The sequence below is a fragment of the Aplysia californica genome, unplaced genomic scaffold (genome assembly GCF_000002075.1).
Source record: "Aplysia californica isolate F4 #8 unplaced genomic scaffold, AplCal3.0 scaffold00441, whole genome shotgun sequence".
Lineage (NCBI taxonomy): Eukaryota > Metazoa > Mollusca > Gastropoda > Aplysiida > Aplysiidae > Aplysia > Aplysia californica.
The window spans coordinates 380,809-399,819 of NW_004797711.1; the positions used below are offsets into that span (position 1 = coordinate 380,809).

Genomic DNA, 19,011 nt, shown 5'->3' on the forward strand with positions numbered 1-19,011 from the left:
GCGTCAGTGGGGTTGGCCACGTTTCCTGTCTCAGGGCCCTGTGTGTCTTGCAGTGCTGAAGGATGTGTTCAACAGTTTGGTCCGCCTCTCCACACTGGCATTTTGGTGATTGTGCTAGTTTAAAACATCTGTACATATGCCCCTCACGAGTGTTTATGAAGGAATGCTCAGTGACTCAGTGGCCGGGGAAACATTCAAAGACCTGCTGAGCTTAACAAGATTTTGCTCAGATCCTGCTCAGACCGAGGATAATCTTCTTCATGGGCAGGTTGCCTCTGGAAGAAGAAGACGATTTTCTAAAGACAGCGAACTGTGTCTGTTATTTGAAATTCAAAGTCAATGACATCGTGCCAACGCCGGGGAGTGAGTCATTGCTCACTGTTGTAATATAAGGGTGTTGTCTTTTTCATTCTATGCCTACATTACAATTTTGTCCTACATTGAAGAAGATTATGTTGGTGGTGCCATTTCCTTCGCTCTACAACCTAACTTACAATATATTGACAGTGTTTCATAACTAGATCTATGAGTCTTCAAACTTAAAAAACAACAAATATCTCAGAATGTAAAAAATGTGATATCACCTGTTTTTTCCATTGAGCCCTTCAAAAATTACCCTTAACTCACTCTTGACTAACAACGGCACTCATATGATCGTACGCAGTTGCAAGCGCCGTAAAACCTCTTTTTCAACTTAAAAAAAACACCTCTTGACTAACTGTCTTTGGTGACTCATCAGCACTCTAGTTTCATTCACCCCACCCTCCTTAAAAAGTAAAAGATAGATCACCCTTCCACTCCTCATAAAAAGTAAAGATAGGATCACCCCCCCCCCCCCCCCAGAAAAGACAAAACAAAAAACAAAAAACAACAACAAAAAACCCCAACAAAACAACCCCCCCCCCCCCCAACCACAACCTTCATCCTCACTGAGTCCTCCACTTGATCAGAAGTCAGACACCTGAACTTCATCCCAGGTCAGGAGGTGAGAGGTCATCTGGTAAGGGACACAGGGAACGGCGTGAGTCCGTACAAACCATCCTCTCTGACCTCAGTCTTGTACGTGCGCAGCGTGAGGCCCGTAGCAGACTGTCCAGTAACCAGGTCAAAGCTGTAATAGTGCAGAGGGCACACGACCTTGAAGCTGCCGCCGATGTCTTCAATGTCTCCCTGCTCCAGTGGACCGCGGGCGTGCGGGCACGTGGAGTTTGTCAGGAAGAATTTGTCTGGGGCCACGTAGAAGAGCGCTAGGCCCTGGCCGCCCTGCATGTAGACTTTCCGACATACTTTCTGTTTTAATTCTTCTACGCCACCAATGAGATGCCACTGGAGATCGGAATCCAAATTCTGAGGTGACTTTGCCATGATTCCTTCCAGTAAGTCGATCGACACTTGCGCACTATTTTTATACTAACAGTCAGTTAAGAAAATGTTACTTCTACTCCAAGTGAGCACTTGTGTTCACAATTCAACATCCACAGCAGTTCAACAATAATGAAAATGTTACCTCTTCGAGTAAACACCTGCGCACAACTTCAGTTTTACAATAATTTACATCAAAAGCAGTTAAACAACTGTGAAAATGTTTTTTTCTCCCCGAGTTGACACTTGCGCAAAGTATCAACAGCAGTTTAACAATTATGGAAATGTTACTTCTGCAAGTTAACACTAGCACACAATAGTACAATAATTTACATCAACAGCAGTTTAACAATTATGGAAATGTTACTTCTGCAAGTCAACACTAGCACACAATATCACAATAATTTACATCAACAGCAGTTTAACAATTATGGAAATGTTACTTCTGCAAGTTAACACTAGCACACAATAGTACAATAATTTACATCAACAGCAGTTTAACAATTACGGAAATGTAACTTATGAGAAATATTTCACACACACACACACAAAAAAGTTTTAGAAAGAAAAGTCCATCTGAGACACTAGAGACAATCAAACTACTACATGTAACCTATTTTCAGTGCAATCTATTTTCAGTCATTTAAATTCAGTCCATACTTTTCATACAGATCCTTTGTCTGCACGCCTTCAAGCACAGCTGTAGAGAGATCAGACAAAAAGCACATGGTTAGAAATAGTCAGACGAAATGAATGAAAGTTATTCCATATGTCCCATTATCCCTTTAAAGTAACAAATATTTGCGGGGGGGGGGGGCAGGAAGCAGGAGTATTACTAACCTGGGAATCAGCATCTGTTTAGTATGATTTTTTAAAAGTTTTACGGCGCTCGCAACTGCATAAGGTCATATGAGCGCCAGAACATTAGAGGTGTTACAAGAGAGTAACAAACATATAAAAGAAGGAGGAGGAATAAGGACGATAGATGTTTGATAGGAAAGAAGTTCAAGCAAACCACACCAGAGCACCCGCCAACTATCCATTGTTTCGTATAAGATAACACGTGTCTATAAAAATCTGAACAAAAGACTTGTTACCCAGCACACACTGCCAATAGGATTCGATCAGACTGAGTTGTGGCCAGTCAGATTTTCCTTCACGGAGATGCAAAAGCTACCATGTGGCACAATACGACCAATTAGACTCTCGACTTTGAAAACCCAAATACATTTGATTATGAAGGTCAAAGTAGAAATCAAGGACAGTTCCATCAAATTATGCCAAGATGGAAACTTTTGCTGCATTCATGAAGGGAAATCAAATTCAAACTAGCGCCAACTCCTATCAATGAATTATATTGGGAGAGTTCACACTGTATAAATTGTATACAACAGAGTAGTTCACTGTAAATATTTAACAGAATTATCTTCCAAAGACCCCCGGGAAGGATAGAACCATTCACTTGATGTCATTTCACAGAAAAAATAATGCGCCTTACTAACTTCATCCTGCCATTCACAACAAAGACAATATTTTATTTTGTAACAATCAAGCAAAAAGTCAACGCCCTACACCCTAGAGTAAAATAAAAAACAAGTTGTAAAAACGAAGCCTTCTACTGGCTAGCGTTGATTCAAAGTTCAGGGACTTAACAAGAGAACTTTTAACAGCAACACTAACAGAACCACATTACATACATTAGCTCAAAGGCTTATAGAAATCTCTAAATATCCTATAAACGGCAACACTTACAGAACAATGTTCATAGCTGCCAACTTATCAAAACCAAAACTGACACTAACCCACTTGCTACCACAGACATCGTTATATTTACAGACAGCCTTTCAATACTAGAGACACTTGAGAGTGGGACTGATGTGAACAGAGATATATCACACTGGATTTGGAGTCTACATCATTTGATAAGTAGGCACCAGATCAGAGTAGTCCTACAATGGATTCCTGCCCACACTGGGATACCGGGAAATGAAAGAGCTGATGCTCTGGCAAAGAAAGGAGCTAGCCTCCCTCAGCCTGAAATTCCTACTGATTACACCACCTGCTGCCAGATGATCAAGTCAAACCTCAAGGAAGAGTGGATGAACGATTGGGCCACAGGTACAAGAGGAAGGATGATGTATGGCCACATGAATAAACCACTGGTCAAAGATCCAATCAATGAGTTGAGGAGGGGAGATCAATCTATAACCTTCCAACTTAGAACACAACATGTACCCCTCAACCAACATCTCAACCGAATTGGAGTAAAGCAGTCTGCTGCCTGCCCACTATGTGACTACCCCTCAGAGACAGTGGAACATCATCTGTTCTTTTGTAGAAAACTGATTTAAGGGGATGTTTTCTTCCCAAGCTACCCCACACATCTAACTGCCTCTACTCCTCAAGACAACAATTAGAACAGACATGCAGCTATTACCGAATGGCATCATGCAGAAGAGTTAACGCTCAGAAGCTACAGGATCGCTAACAACATCAACATCAAAACAAAAAAAACTACTCTATCCTCAAGGCAGGTCAAGACTCTGGTCATTGACCAAGTTGTCCCCCTCCCAAACCCGTCACACTGCACGTGGTTCTCTCTGCATTCCATAAATCCGTGCCCTTATGGTATGGGACACAACTACAACAGACTCATGGGCTTTGTGCTCATTATTATTTGCCAAGTCCATAACTTTTTTATAACCATCTGCAAGTGCGAGAAAAGTTATACTAAAAAACAGGGAATACATATTTTCCAACACAAAAATGATGGACTTCTGCACTAAGGCCCTAAAAATATTACATTAAATACAGCAAAGCACAGATAACTCAATACATCAGGGACTGACAAATGTGTGCAACACATCCATAATTCGGGTAAACTTTGCAACAAAATATCCAAGAGACATCAGCCCGAGAATGGCAAATTGTACAAGCTATCTGTGATTTCGAGCTTTCCAAGTTCATGTTATCTGTGCCCGACTGTACGTTTTTAAACTGATTCCGTCCATTCGGCCGCTGACAGCGGCTCTGCACTTTTCCGCTGCATCCATTCGACCGCTGTGAGCGGCTCAACGAAATCCGAAACAAATGAGCACTTTTTAACTTAGTTCCTACTTTTTTTAGTTGTCGAAAGGAAGTAGAACTTGTAAACAAACCTGACCTCAATCTCTGAGCGCCAATATCGATCGAAACTCCGGGAAATTTTCTATGTAGGCTAGATCTAAGGGTAAACAACGCGTAGCCTGGTGTAATAAAAAAGCCCTTCAAAGAAAGATATTCAACTAAATTTGTGAAATGCTTACATAAATGTGTGCTCGGGTGATATCGTTACAAGTTTGTGTTGATTCCTATGGATTATAAAGACTCGTAGAGCTGAGAAAATGCGGTAAGTCGTAATTTTTGAAGAGGTGTTGCGCAATTTTTTTCCCCCATTCGTTTTTGTCTGACGAAAAATACAATACAAACAGATTATAGATCATTGTTATTGATATAAACAGATTCCTCTATAGATTCCCATCACTTTGGTATATGACAATACCTATTAGAGTAACTTAGAGCTTCACAGTAATGCATTAAATAAATGCACCCCAGGTCTAAAACTGAACAAGGAAAAATAATTATGTCTAGAGCCTGAAAAAATCATGGACGGAATCAGTTAAGTACTGGTTGGGAGCTATCCACATCAATCTACAACGGAGTCAGCTGAAACAGAACACAGTTAACCCCCCAAAAAACAGCTGAAAACTGAAAGAAAAGAAAATCCCCAATTTTTTTCTTCTCTTTGAGCAGGTTTACTAAACCGAAAACCCGGTTAAACAAGAGAAAATTTGGCAGTCCTTTAGGTTTTGGTTTACGTGGATTCCACTGCAGTTCAAACACTGACCGATTCTTCCAAGCAGCATCTGTCCTATATCCTTGATCTCGTTATACTCGTGCAGCTTTTCAATGTGCGTCTGGAGCTCACTTTCTCTTAACCCTCTGTAGGTAGAAAGAAAAATAACAGGTTTTTGGGGGTTATTTTTTTCAGTCTGAGTAAGTAAGAGTTTTACAGCATTTGAAACACCCTACATCATACAAGAGGTGCCAAAGATTAGAGGTGTTACTAGAGAGTAACATACAAAGTGTAAAGTCAAAGAGCGAAAAAGGAAAAAGTAAGACAGACAGACCGCAACAACAGTCGGAAAGAAAAGTGGAGTGGCTGAGCATGGACGGCATCAAGTATTCCATAAAAAATCTTTTTAAAAAAAGATTTAAAGTATTTTCAAAAAATTACAACTTTGAAATCATGTTTAAAATTTATAAACAATCACCACAACAAAAGGCTGTCATGAGCCTAAGCTATGATAGTGGCCCATAAGGGATAAAAAAAATCTAAAAATCTAGGGACACGCCTTGGCACAAAGGGGCAGGCTGCACTAACACAAAACTACAATACTTTGATGCTGTCCCCGTGGTCTTATGCACCCCGCATAATATTTAGGAAAATTTGATCATTTAAAAAATAATTTCTGATTATTTTCCTTTATCATTCTTTGTTAAAATTAACAGAATTGCATTATAATTTCACATTTTTGGGCTCAGTTTGCATAATTTCATAATTTTTTTTGCACAAAACCCACGGGGACTGTTTGATGTTAAGTAATAGGGGCTGCAAAATATCATCACGAGGGACTCGATTGGCCCATAGTATAGGCCGAGAAGCTGAGACTCCTGGTCCACAGCAGAAAGGAGAACTGAAGAGGACAAATGTGGAAAGAACATCACTTGCCTGGACTCCAACTCCGTGATATCTTCTTTAGTCTCTTGCAACTTTTTCTTGAGATGTTCAATTTGTTGCTTCGCTTCCGACGCTGAGGATGGGGCCTCTCTCTGTGAGCACTGAAAGCAGACCCAGAAGATACTTTTAGGAAATTTAAACCACAGTTGAGTAAATGGCTTAACTTAAAAAATGAAAATGTAGGTGTTTTTAACCCCCTCCCCCCCCTCGAGACAATTTAGGAGGCGGGCTTCCAACATTGCCTGTCAGGGCCAAACCGTGATAAATGGGATATAATATAAAATCCCAGCAGAAAGACCCGGACACTCAATAAAAATTCTCCTCACTTGGGAATCAAACTCAGGTCTCCTGTGGGCGACAGCAAAATGCCTAACTGCTACACCACAGATACTGGTCCTTAACTTTAAAAAAAAAAAAATTAATGAAAGGTTAAGCACAAAGGCGAGACCCTCATACATTAACAGTAGTGTCCTGATAAATCTCTACATTTGGGAAAAAAAGGCAAGCTCTTAAGACAAGCAACAAAACTATAGATAGGCCTACACATGAAAAAACCCAAAATAACCTTGGCTCCTCTTAAAATCTACAATTGAAAGAAGTCACAAAATGGCAGAAAAACAATATGCAGCCCACATCTAAATACTGACAGTGAAGTCTGCCCTTGTAAAAGAAAGGGGGGGGGGGGGGCGCACCACCACGAAGACCTGCACAGTGACATTCCAAAAACTAAAGTCCAAGAAATCGAAAAGACAGAGTACACCAATATCATGAAAATACAAATTAAGGCCTCCAACTCCCACCAAGAATACTTCCAGAACGTGAACAATACCTTAAGGGATAAAGAAAATATCACTGAGCAATGCATGGTGGGCGAAAAGCACTGGGCTCACTGGACCTTACAGATTTCTTGATTTCATGGTCGCCTAAGTTCACATTATCTATCATCAACAGAAAGTGCGTTAATGCATGAACCAGATAACACAAGCGTTCAACATTGCAGCTGTTGTCAACAAAGATTTACAAGGAGCTGGCAGGAAAAAGAGTGGCCTGTAAATCCGGGTCAAAGGATGATTTAGTTTTAGTAAGAGTTTTACAGCACTTGCAACCCAATTATGTCATATAGGAGCTGAAGATTAGAGGTCCTATTAGAGTATATTATGAAGAAAAGAAGGAATGGAAATAAGGATGATAAACATTTGATAAAATAAAGGAGCAAACCACACGAGAGAACCCCCCAACAACCATCCAAAGAAAGAAATGGATAACTAAATGTGGGATTCAAGACGCACACTGACACTCAAAACTTTGGGGCATCTTTAACATAACCAGTGCAGTCAAAATTCTAAACTCTCCATCTCATAGTCATAGATACAAATAGCTGGGATCTGTTCATTTTTTTCTATCCCCAAGTGCAGTTCTAACTCCCAAATCTATGCTTGCAAGCTTTAATTAGTTTTATGCCTCTAGTCTACTTTGTTAGTTTGCTTGTTAGATTAAAGAGAAGTCCACCCAAACAATAATGGTCATTTAGTGCTGGGAAGAATTACGAGAGAAACACACGAACAACAGAGGGAAAGAAAAGAAATAGGACCTACCAGTAGTGTCCTCCATTCACCCGTGGTCTACCTTTGAACAGAATTTGAATTCCACCCACAGAGATAGGAAAAAAATAGGAAAAAAAATTCTAATGTAGGTGTTTCTACACCCTCATTGACACAATTTAGACTTTTCAGGAGGCAGGTTTCCCACAATGCATGTCAGGGCCAACCAGATCTGAGATTGAGAGGCTTACATCACTTACAACTTCCCAGCAGAAACACTGAGATACATAATAAAACTTCTCCTCATTCGGGAATCAAATCTGTGTCTCCTGCATGCGACAGCGAAACACCTAACCACTATACCACAGACACTGGTCTAGAAAAACAGTGCTAGCAAAAAAAACCATGAACAAACTAATTCAATCAAATTTAATCTCAATTGTTGATCGCAGAGGTACTTACAGCTTTAGTCAAAGGCGACTTAAATTGCTTTGCAAGAGGGGACTTGAACTGTTTCACACTGGTCGTGCTCTTGAAAGCAGCACTGAAAATAACATGATTGCTGAGATTAACACAAATGATGGATAAAAACACCAACCAACAGAGTAAGGGATAAAAACATCATTCGGAACACAAATATTCAGAGTAAAAGGAGATGGGAATACAACCCAGAGTCCGGTGATGGCATCTGCCCCACAAGCTTACTTAACAGACAAGGCCAAAGCTCATAAAATTCACACTGAGGACAGAACAAGTCAAATAGACCCGTTGAGGAATTGTTGATGATATAATGACATGTAGGCTATCTGAATTAAAGCTTAAAAATTATAAAGCTTCTTTCACCAAAATCTCCAAGGCGGAATTGTGCATGATGCAAGCAAGCAACGCGAGTCTCTAATAGCATGAAGCAACAGATAAACTGCATTATAAACTATATCATGTAATAAAAAAAACAGAGCTCCAAATAAGAGAAAAAGGGGACTCCATTGTGAGTAAATATATTAACATATCATTCATACCTTTTATATAATCAATAATAATCATTCTGTTCTGAGTAAATTAACACAAGAAATGATAAGAGTTGTAATGGTAATGGAATTTACACTGAGCTTTTAGAGAAAGGAAATTAGGTTTTAGCTGAACTGACAGGAAAGATCATTTATGTTGTCTTGACCAACACTTCCATCCAACAAATACAGAGAAGATCAAATATATATATATACATCTGCACCAGAACGAAGAGTTTTTGCCTTCAAACAGAATAAAACCAGAATGTAAAATTAGAAAACTAACAGCAGCACATGAAGCCAAGATAACAGGTCTGGCCCTACTTATTTAGAAGTCATTTTACAACATCTACAAGTTCGCCGGTATCGGGGCACAGAATACAAATATATCAGACACTTTACTCCATCATTTTACCACCTTACAGTGTCTTACCATCAGCATTTACTCCTGATAAGAATCAATTCTTTTCTTTATAAACATTGCAACATTGCCATTCACAAGGTTCATGAACAAAAAGAAATGCTCTAGAGTAAAGATCTAAGGAGGAATTCAACTAGATAACCATCCTCGTCAACTGCCCCCCCCCCCCCAAAAAAAAAGTAATGCATAGTTTTGAAAAAAAGTAGGCCTAATTAAGTGTTTTGGTTACAAAGTGTGTAGTGCATTTCAAACTTGATCTAAAAATTAACCATGTAAAACCACTTATTATATTTATTGAATTAATAAAAAATAGTACTCAATAAAAGCAAGGGTACCCAGAATTCCTTTTAAGTTTGAAACACCTGCTGAACATCGGAGTCTAATTGAAAAAAACCCCAATACAATAGGGTGGATAAATTGTTACAGTATAAATTTAATGAATAATGTTACATCACATGTCACGATGCAGTGGAATCAGGTGCTCATCAATTTTTGGCCATGTGGAGATTTGGGTGTCATCCAAAAAGTTGTTTATTTTTGTCTATCTTTTGATTTAAAAAAAAATGTCCATCTAACTTGAAAAGAAGTTGAGACACTTCTGATTTAAGGAAGTGGCGTCGCCTGATTTTCCAGAGATAAAATAACTTATTTAATAAGTAGTGAGAAAATGGCTGCCAAAGTTTGGTGACTTCTATAGTTGATTAAGAGTCTTTGTGAACTGAAAATTTACATTTTTTGTGCCTTTAATCAATGTATTTCAGAAAAATCCCCACAGAAATGTGCTATTGAACTGACGAGTACCAGTCATTTCGTCACACGGTCATTTCGTCACTACCGTGCCAAATCCACAAGAATTAAGAATAGATTCAAAAACTGTAAAATATGTATTGACAATATTGAAATATCTCTAGTCAGATCAACAAAGTTTTTAGGTATCATTGTTACTGCTGAGAAGTGTGATTGGCAAGATCATATTAGTTCTGTTAAAAATAAATTAGATGTACTGCAATTTTGCTAAAAGCTAGACCCTTGCTTTTAAATGTGAAGCCTTACGACGGTACTAACTCTTTACCAGACATTGTTTTCGCCTTATTCAAACTATTTTTCAACTATGGAACAGCTCAGACGAAGATTTAATTTACATTAATAATTTATTTAACTTTTAAAAAAAAGCTTTAGGCTTAAGTTACTTAAAAAACAAGAGGACACGGCCAAACGATTTCGTGTTTAAATTGATGATTGAGAATAAAGACTGCGCTGGTGCTGATCCTCCCAAACTTTACAAGCATGACAATTTCGGAGAGAAAACGAAGTCATTTCGTCACACATAACTGGGGTGTGACGAGATGACCTCAAACCACTAGGTCAAATCATCAAATCAAATCACCAGCATGATAAGTTGAGTCTAGCCTAAGCTTCAAGTCCACACCAACTAGCAACTCGCGAAGCCACTCGTGTCAGACCCCCTCATCCTCCCCATCCTGCTTGCAATCCGCGAAGCCACTTACGTCAGAAAAAGAGAGAGGGGGGGGGGGAGAGTGAGAGATTCCACTCACAGTGTCACTGCGCGGCGTAGCGCTGGAGTCTGCTCTATTAACCGAAGGCTTGCGAGCAGCGGACAGCCGTCAAGTTTCAAATCTCGGTCGCAGCAAAGCAAGTCCCATGAGTCCCATTGTCTTGCTTTGTGCCAGTGACTTGCTCACAGCCCGGCAAGTCTCTCGGCTCCCATTTTTTGCTTTGGCTCCCAGTACCAGCTCGCAACCTGGCAAATCACTTGGCTGACTTGTTGTAGCAGCGAGCAGCAAGACCGCTTGCAGTGTGAACTCTGAACCGTGGAGGAAGGGAGAGGCTGTGCTTGTTTGGTGCAAGACGTAGAGAGCCGAAGTTATTTTTAACTTCCCGCCGCTGATCAGCTTAGCGAGTGGATAAGTGAGAGGGAGTGTGGTATTGCAGTAACAGAGACCTAGGTTTCTGGTAGTAATAAGAATAAGTAGACTTAGATTACCCTAGAATGGAAAACTCCAGGGGTCGTTGTGATTGGCTTTTGTATCGTATTTATGTAACCTATTGCATGTAGATGTTTTACATTCACAGTGACATTATACAGAACATTTAGGAGACGGGCTAGGCCTACTTCAACCCAGTGTCAGGGCCAACCTGGGCTGAGAGGGAGCAATGCACTAGCAGAAAGACGGAGGTTCTCGGTAAAAATTTCTTCCCATACAGGAATTGAACTGAGGTCTTTTGAGTGCGACGACGAAGCGCTTGGCTCGTGCACATTAAAAACACACAGGCCTTTGCATCGTAAGAATAGCCGATCCATTATTAATTTTTAAGTGCATTGAATAGAGCTTTTTATTTAGCAATGCCAATCGGGCTTTCACGCACGGCGAAAATTTGTCCCCGTTTACGGGCGATTTTGCGGACCCAGCCGAAGTGTAGGTGACTAACTTTGTCAACCTCGGTCTGCTCTATTTCCGAACCAATCCGAATGAAACTCGGCAACCAATCAGAAAATAGGGCAAACTAAATATATGTGGACGTTGAAGTTCGTACACATAAATTAACCTATACTTTTGGTGTCGGGAACACTTTTGCATCGTGTACACCGAAAACTATAAGGAGTTTGAATTTCAACGCCCAGATGGTAATAGATCTATCTATCCTCTATAGTGTGCTCAAATTTGAACGTTCTGTGTCAAGTAGTTGTTTAGACCCGATCATAAATGCACAACTACCCCCCTATCCAAAGCGGCTTCGCACGGAGACCGGCCATTTTCCCTTCACTCTCGTGGCAAATGTATGTGACCTACAAATCCCCGCTTGACTATTCCGGGCCCGTTCATTGGTCACTTGAAATAGGGCAATGGCGCGCGCGCGCATCCGGTTGTTTTTCTCTCTATTCCCCTGTAACATCGCAATGGGGGTATTCCGAGGCGAGGTTATCTCGTCTCGGGGTGTTCGCGTCTCAACGGGGAAACGGAATTTTTAATTGTACGGCATGCTAGATTGAATTAACTTATCTTTTAAGGTTGGCATGGTCTAAAGTCATCATAAAAAGCTTTGCAATTATTTAGTCACGCTGCCGACATATATTCTTAAAGATCCCAGGTTGTGATACGATGCTATAAATAAAATGTATTAAAAATGGACTCATCCCGACACCCCTTTTTCGCAAAATCGTAATGTATGTATACCAAAATTTTAATTATAACAAAATAACTACGAAATGGGTAGTAAATCTGACTGCAGAAATTATTTCTACATTCAAAAACACATCGGGTAGCCAAGTTTCTCTCGAACACTGATTAGTTACCGAGATATCGTCGATTTTCTTACAGAATCTGCTACTGTTTTTTGTTTTTTTACCAAACTTTTTAGGAGTATTTTCCTATATGTGGGTCATCCATATTTTGCCGACCTTTACAACCCCATAACTTTTTTATTTATGAACCGATTCTTAAAATTCAAGAAGCATAATTCTTAGAATTGAAAATTCTTTCTTAGGTACCAAAATAAAAAGGGCTAAAGTGAAAATTTAAATTTTCATTGGCATTGCTATTTTATTTTTTACGACCCGACTATGGAAAAAAAACAATCTTGCACTTTTGGTGCAAGCCTCTCAAAGCAAATAACCAGAATCTTCTGTAATATGTACTGAGCCCACAGCCATGAGAGTCGCGACGTCACGACGCAGTAGAGCAAGACTGTCTGAGAGTCACAATTCACCGGAAGTTCCCCCGGTAGCAAGCGGGAGGCAAAGCAAAGCACAAGCCTGCTCGCAAGCCTCTAGCGCAAGCTGTCCGCTGCTCGCAAGCCTTCGATTAGTCGAGCAGACTCCAGCTGTCTAATTTTGAAGAGCGCCTGATTTCACCATGATGACTCACATTTAATGATTTATGTATAGATCTACATATGATCATAACATTTGTGAAATTTCTCCATTGTATAGAATCCCAAATCTCCACCATTTGTGAAAAACCTGTGGTTTAGATACAGACAGCAGACTGTTTAAGCAGTGACCTGTACCAGGTCAGTCTGTCTATAATGGCGAGGTAGTGTGCACTCCATTCTGGCTCTGGTGACTGACTGGTACTGGTATGGTACGAAAAAACAACTAGCAACTGTCACAATTCAATCATCAATGCTGTGTCCGGTGTTTTTGATGGCAGCACAATGATGCTCATGTAGAGTGCAGTAGAGTATTAGAGTAGGACTTAGCCCAGTAGGACTATAATTATATCACCCAGTGGCTCATCTGAACTGACTTGCTAAAGCCAAAGGCATAGGCATATCTATAGTATAGGTGGGTTATAGGCCCACGTCTGCCCTACTCACCAAGCAACAAACAATGAAGAAATGAATGTACAGCTTTAAAAGTTTCACTGATGACCGATGAAGCCATGGGCATGGATGATGGTGCGACCCAGGAACGGGTAAAACTGCGTGAAGAGTGTACTAAACTAAGATACTAAGTCGTCTAAGTCTAAGTGGCCAAGGGTAAACATACATACAAAGAAAAAGCTTTAGCTTTAGCTAAAATTAAAGCTTCAAGTAAACCAGAAGGCCTCGAGTGAGTGCAGGTCTTTTTTGTTTACATACCTTCTCTTCATCTCACGAACCATGAAAATAAAACGTAGCCAACGTTCGTTCGGCAAACAAATTTACACACTCCTCCACCACCACGATTCGAGTTCGTTCGGCCTCCGTTCAGCTCAGTCTGTGGTGTTCTCAGTAGTCTTGTCCCCAGATATCCTCTACTATTCACGCAGAAACGAACTCAGAGGATCAATATTTGGTTTGTCTGGATATTTTGCCCCTTTCACTGCTCCTGGTTGTTGTCGGGATTTAGTTTATAAGTCATAAGTTAACAACACATAGATCTAGATCTAGATCTAGATCTAGTCATAATACATGAATGTAGAGATATTTTTGTTTACAAACAAACCGCCGCTTTCATTTTTATTCGTTTCAGCCAAATCAGAGACTCTAAAATATAGAGACAGGAAACGAGGTCTCGCGGTCCGTGACAACAGTGCATTTGCGAACGTGACCGCTGAGACGCGAGCTAAAAATAACCAGGCGCGGTATCGACAGCGAAGCGCGTCGCGTCTAGCCTAGGCCTAGCCTAGGCCTTATCGAAACGAAGCGCGTCGCGTCTAGCGGGGCCTAGGCCTAGCTTTCTGCAGCTTAGGCCTAGCGCAATCAGAGAACTGGCCAAGGTTGCATTTGTAAACAATGCCTCTACAATTACAATTCTATACTCTTCTGGTCTACAGAAAAGGTTACACATGTTGATGAAAACAGGACAACAGATTTTAAAATTGAATTCTAGATCTAGGCCAAGTTATAAAATAATGTCGATCTAGCATAAAACCAAAACATGTTTTGATAATGTAGACCGAAAACTAGATCGAGATCTAATTATCTAGTCGACAGTGTCAGTAGTTACATAAGAAAAAAAAAGTCATCAAGACTCTAGATCTAGATTCTAGATCTATAGGTTTCCATTTCCAGCATAATAAAAATATGCCTGCCTTAGCCTAAATAGATCTAGATCTACATGCGTTGATCTAGATATCTAGCTTACAACATAAGCAGTTTAATTTAAGATAGCCTTCCCGGGAAGCTGAGAATGTTTCGGAGTGTTCTATGGTCTGCTGGGGTAATAATATAGTGTAAAGCACTTAGAGCCTGCTGTTGAGCGGGGATATGCGCTATACAAATGCTATCTATTATTAGCCTAATAAAGGTTAATACATTTTTACTTATTTTACTAATTAGTTACATAGCCCTGCATGGGGTCTGTGGGTAGGGAAGAGTTGGAGAGGAAAGAAAGAGAGCATGCAATAGCAGATCTATATATCCCTATAGGCAAGGGTGAGAAAAGGCAATACAGACTGTAGAAATAGAAAACAGATTTCGTTTTGTGTAGCCTAGGCTAGGCATATATGGATAAAAACAGGAATACAAAGCGACAGATCGAACTCACCAGAGTTATAAACATATATAATGCATCTTTCATGGATTAATAGCATTTTACTGAAACTGGCTCTTACAATTAAATGGGTGAATGTGACAGTCTTTCTTAGACTGTATTGCTGTATGCATTGTCTCTTGCTGATTCTTTTGTATATTGTGTCCATACTTCTCTGTCAGGCACATAAATTTGGGACATTACAAAATTCAAGGGTGGTCCTGACAGGCTCAAGCTAGCACTTCCTTACTTAATCATAATTAATTAAGTAAGCTTTGTAATTTCTTTGTTTCTTTAATTTTGTTATATGTATTCCGTAGTACATTTATTACAGCAGGACATTGTCTTCTTAGATGTCAAGGGGTTTTTTTTCTTCCACTTTTAATTTCTTCTTCAAAACTCTCACATCACATTGCAGACACTATTAGATCTTTTGTCATGGACAGGACCTGTATCCTTTGGAACTGGCCTGGAGGGAACAATAATTATTTATTTTGGAGGGTTTGGAACAGTAAACCGCATGGCCACAGCATTCTGCACTAGAATTGTTCAAGATGCAGATTTCCAAAGGCAGTAGTTCAAATTGCTCAGCGCACAATGCATTCCCATGGTACACATACAGGTAACTTATGCTATTTTAAGAACCAAAGTCAGCCTTCCGATTATTCATTACCCACTTTTTTAAACATCAGAAATAAATTATAATTTTTTGGTAGGGGTGCGAAAAACTTAGATTGTAACACAGAGTTTTACAGCAGGCCTATACAAAAGACCGGTGCTCAAAATAAATAATACACTGTGGTGGCCCATATTCTCACGTGTGCAGTTAGATTCTAAATATTGCAAAATTCATAGATCTATACATAGAATATAGGTCTACTCATTTAGTTTCATTTCATAAAAGAGAAATATAAGTGCTTGATGGATTAGATCTAACAGTTTTTAGTGAGTACATCTACCGGAGATTTTAAAACTAAATTTTTTTTGGGATAGAGTTAAATGACATTCATCCCACATCTAGATCTAGTTTTCATACAATAAAGTTGAATCTTGCCTGGCATATTTGGATTGGTTTAATTCTGATGAGAAGCTTGAATTTAAAAAAAAATTAATTACTAAATAATTATGTTTCACTACTCTATCTAGTCAGTTCTGCAGAGATGGAGTCAAAGCGCCACATAGCCTACAGATGCAGTCTCAGGTCTACAGTGTGAGTGTGTGTGTGTGTGTGTGTGTGTGTGTGTGTGTGTGTGTGTGTGTGTGTGTGTGTGTGTGTGTGTGTGTGTGTGTGTGTGTGTGTGCGTGTGTGTGTTGGGGGGTAACCCCCCCCCCCAAATCAATATGAAGGCGATGATAATGTAATTTTTAACTTTTTAAAAATGGAACTTATCAGTCTCAAACTGATGAAGAAATAAAGGGGAACTCAGTGCTGGGTGATCCCGCAAAAATTCTTTCAGATCACTGGGTGAAACACTTTTTTGGCGTGTTTTCTTTTCTTTTTTTTTTAGGAAAGGCGGGGGGGGGGGGGGGGGGGGGGGGGGGCGCTTTACTGCGCCTGCGACAGCATAGGTCTCATATGAACAGGCGGGGCACATTAAACTTTTTCAGTTTGGTAAGAATTTTTAATTTTGCCCAGGTGGGGGCCAAAGTTTAGCCTACTCTTTTGATTTTAAGAACACCAAGGGATCCTTAACTTGCGCAACTTACGGGACCTCCAAGATTTTTCGCCCTTATCCGAGAAGGCTATGTGTTAGATCTTACTTACCATAAGATCAGGTGACTGAAAGAGACAGCAGTCAGATAGAAGGGGCCAATGAGTGGCAATAGTACAAATGTAGTAGTAGTAAAGGCTGCAGAAAGAGCCAGGAGCCCCAGATGCGCCACAGGAGGAGTCAAAAGGGGTGTGTGAGTGGGGGGGGGGGGGGGGCAGAAAGTGAGGAGGAAAAACAAACGACAGAACTTAGAGCTGGGCGGTGAAAAGAGAAAACTTTAGAGAAGAAAAATGTCTGTCCCAGTCATGTTTCAAACCTATTGAATGAGAGGCAAACACTGTAACCTAGGCTCTAAACTCTATAGACCACGGTCAGAGCCCCCAGAAAAACGTGTTTTATTCGCTAGCTATAGATCTAGATCTAGATCTAGTAAGGTTTAACAATGTTTCGTCCTCCTGCCCATGCACTGGCATGACGTGACGAACTAAGGCTAATCGACTGCACTGTCGCCTGTGCTGTGAAGAAGTAGAGGAAGGAGTGTAGTGGAGACAAACATTATACATGTACTAGGTCTATGCTATGATAATAAGCCCCAAGGATAGATCTAGATCTAGATCTAGATCTGGTCCTAGTAGGCCCACTGCATTAATTAGGCCCTTACTTCTAGACCTAGACTCTAGATCTAGATCTAGATTCAGTACTAGATTCTAGATCTAGATCTAATTGACCTGGACACTGATACTAGATCTACAATCTATCATCTAATTTAGATCTAGAGATCTAGATATCTATATCTAGATTATATCTAGAATCTAGATCTAGATCTAGATCTAGATATCTATATCTCTAGGATTCTAGATTTAGGTCTAAAGTCTAGATCTAGATCTAGGTATTCTAGATCTAGATCTAGATCTAGATCTAAATCTAGATAGATCTCTCTAGTCTAGTTAGGCCTACACAAGAGAAAAACGATATTATGTAAGGTTAATGAAAAAGTACATGTGCAAATTCTTACATTTCAGGGTCCTTTGGAAAGCTAACTAATGCTAGGTCTGGTATTTATGCGATCTTGAATTGGCACGGACGCAGACTGCCGCAAAACACCACTTACACTTGCAGGTGACTTGCGACTGTCGATAGCCGCCATTAGCTTTGTTTACCGCGCCTCGTTTCACAATCAGCTGGTGACCTGGATACGCGAAAAGAGGCCTCGTTTCCAGTCTCTATTTTTAGTGTCTCTGGCCAAATCAAGGGCGGTAATTCACAATTCAAAATTCACAAATTACATTGAAAATCCATAGACATGTAGGCCTAGTCTAGCCTAGATAGCTCACTCCCAGAGCCGCCGCTCTGCATACATTTTCTATAAAGTTCTGACTTTGATGTAAAGCATTTATGCGCACCATGGGCACGAGCGACACCCAAGACAGAAGAATACCGAACAATCTAGGATAATAATAACAAAGTGACTATTTCTCCGAACGCTCGGGAAAACAAACTTGATCTCTATTTCTCCGAATGCGTTTCCGTTCTCTTTGGTTATTTGAGAGATTTCGGCGTAATCTTTCATTCTGTCGCTCTGCGAGGACTGCGAAAGCATTTTTTTTTTTTTTGCATCGAATTCAATTTCTAAAACTAGAGATTTTTAAATGTCTGAATATCCAGATAGCACTTCAATATTATTGTGATTGGGGCAACACTCCCGGACTAGATATCTATATAGGCTACCTACTTAATTTGAAAATACCTTCAGTTTGTACTGCGAGAAAACAAGACTGCTCAATTACCTTTTTGGCTGTAAATTTTGCATTTAGTCACCCCTGAAGCAAAAACTAAAATCCTTCATTTAAAAAAAATCCATCATAAAAAAAAATCCCTCCACGATACGCTACCCCCCCCCCCCCCCCCCAACTGGTTCACACCTTACACACGCACACACACACACACACACACACACACACACACACACACACACACACACACACACACACACACACACACACACACACACACACACATTCGCAAATAACCAACAAATTTTGAGAATGTAAACCGATCGGAGAAATAGAGTCGTCTCAATAGTCCGCTATTTAGCGGATTTCCGCTACCGCTAGTTCTTCCGCTAAACTCCGCTACCGCGACAGCGGGCCAATCAGAAAGAGAGTTGTGGGGAGCAGGGTGACTGCCAGGCCCCGGGAATTTAAAAAAAAT

At 40.2% G+C, this 19,011-nt stretch overlaps 3 protein-coding genes across 4 annotated transcripts in view; 1 reads left to right on the plus strand and 2 right to left on the minus strand.

The window, feature by feature from the left end:
• LOC101849949 (alpha-tubulin N-acetyltransferase 1) overlaps nucleotides 1-19,011 on the plus strand; it is a gene marked incomplete in the record, with an annotated part of 361,461 nt that overhangs the window by 316,430 nt on the left and 26,020 nt on the right.
• On the minus strand, nucleotides 994-1,365 carry LOC101855039 (Rieske domain-containing protein). Its single transcript, XM_005104921.3, has one exon. It carries the CDS (start codon nucleotides 1,363-1,365, stop codon nucleotides 994-996), a length of 372 nt encoding a protein of 123 aa, XP_005104978.1.
• On the minus strand, nucleotides 1,276-14,088 carry LOC101852202 (DNA repair protein SWI5 homolog). Of its 2 annotated transcripts, XM_005104909.3 has the most exons (5): nucleotides 13,714-14,088; nucleotides 8,146-8,227; nucleotides 6,134-6,243; nucleotides 5,249-5,343; nucleotides 1,276-2,062 (listed from the first exon to the last, which is right to left on the minus strand). In XM_005104909.3, exons 1-5 carry the CDS (start codon nucleotides 13,734-13,736, stop codon nucleotides 1,998-2,000), a joined length of 375 nt encoding a protein of 124 aa, XP_005104966.1. In that variant the 5' UTR covers nucleotides 13,737-14,088; the 3' UTR covers nucleotides 1,276-1,997. The 2 variants fall into 2 exon arrangements, with proteins under 2 accessions (XP_005104966.1, XP_012941623.1); XM_013086169.2 differs by lacking the exon at nucleotides 1,276-2,062 and having other exon boundaries at nucleotides 4,790-5,343.

Bases quoted from the DNA above. Each gene is read 5' to 3' on its own strand.
- LOC101855039 (XM_005104921.3), bottom strand. From the start codon at position 1,365: ATGGCAAAGTCACCTCAGAATTTGGATTCCGATCTCCAGTGGCATCTC.
- LOC101852202 (XM_013086169.2), bottom strand. From the start codon at position 13,736: ATGGTTCGTGAGATGAAGAGAAG. The intron at 8,228-13,713 runs GTATGTAAACAA...TGTTATTTTCAG, and splicing joins GTTCGTGAGATGAAGAGAAG to TGCTGCTTTCAAGAGCACGA. The intron at 6,244-8,145 runs GTAAGTACCTCT...GTCTGCTTTCAG, and splicing joins AGTCGCCTTTGACTAAAGCT to TGCTCACAGAGAGAGGCCCC.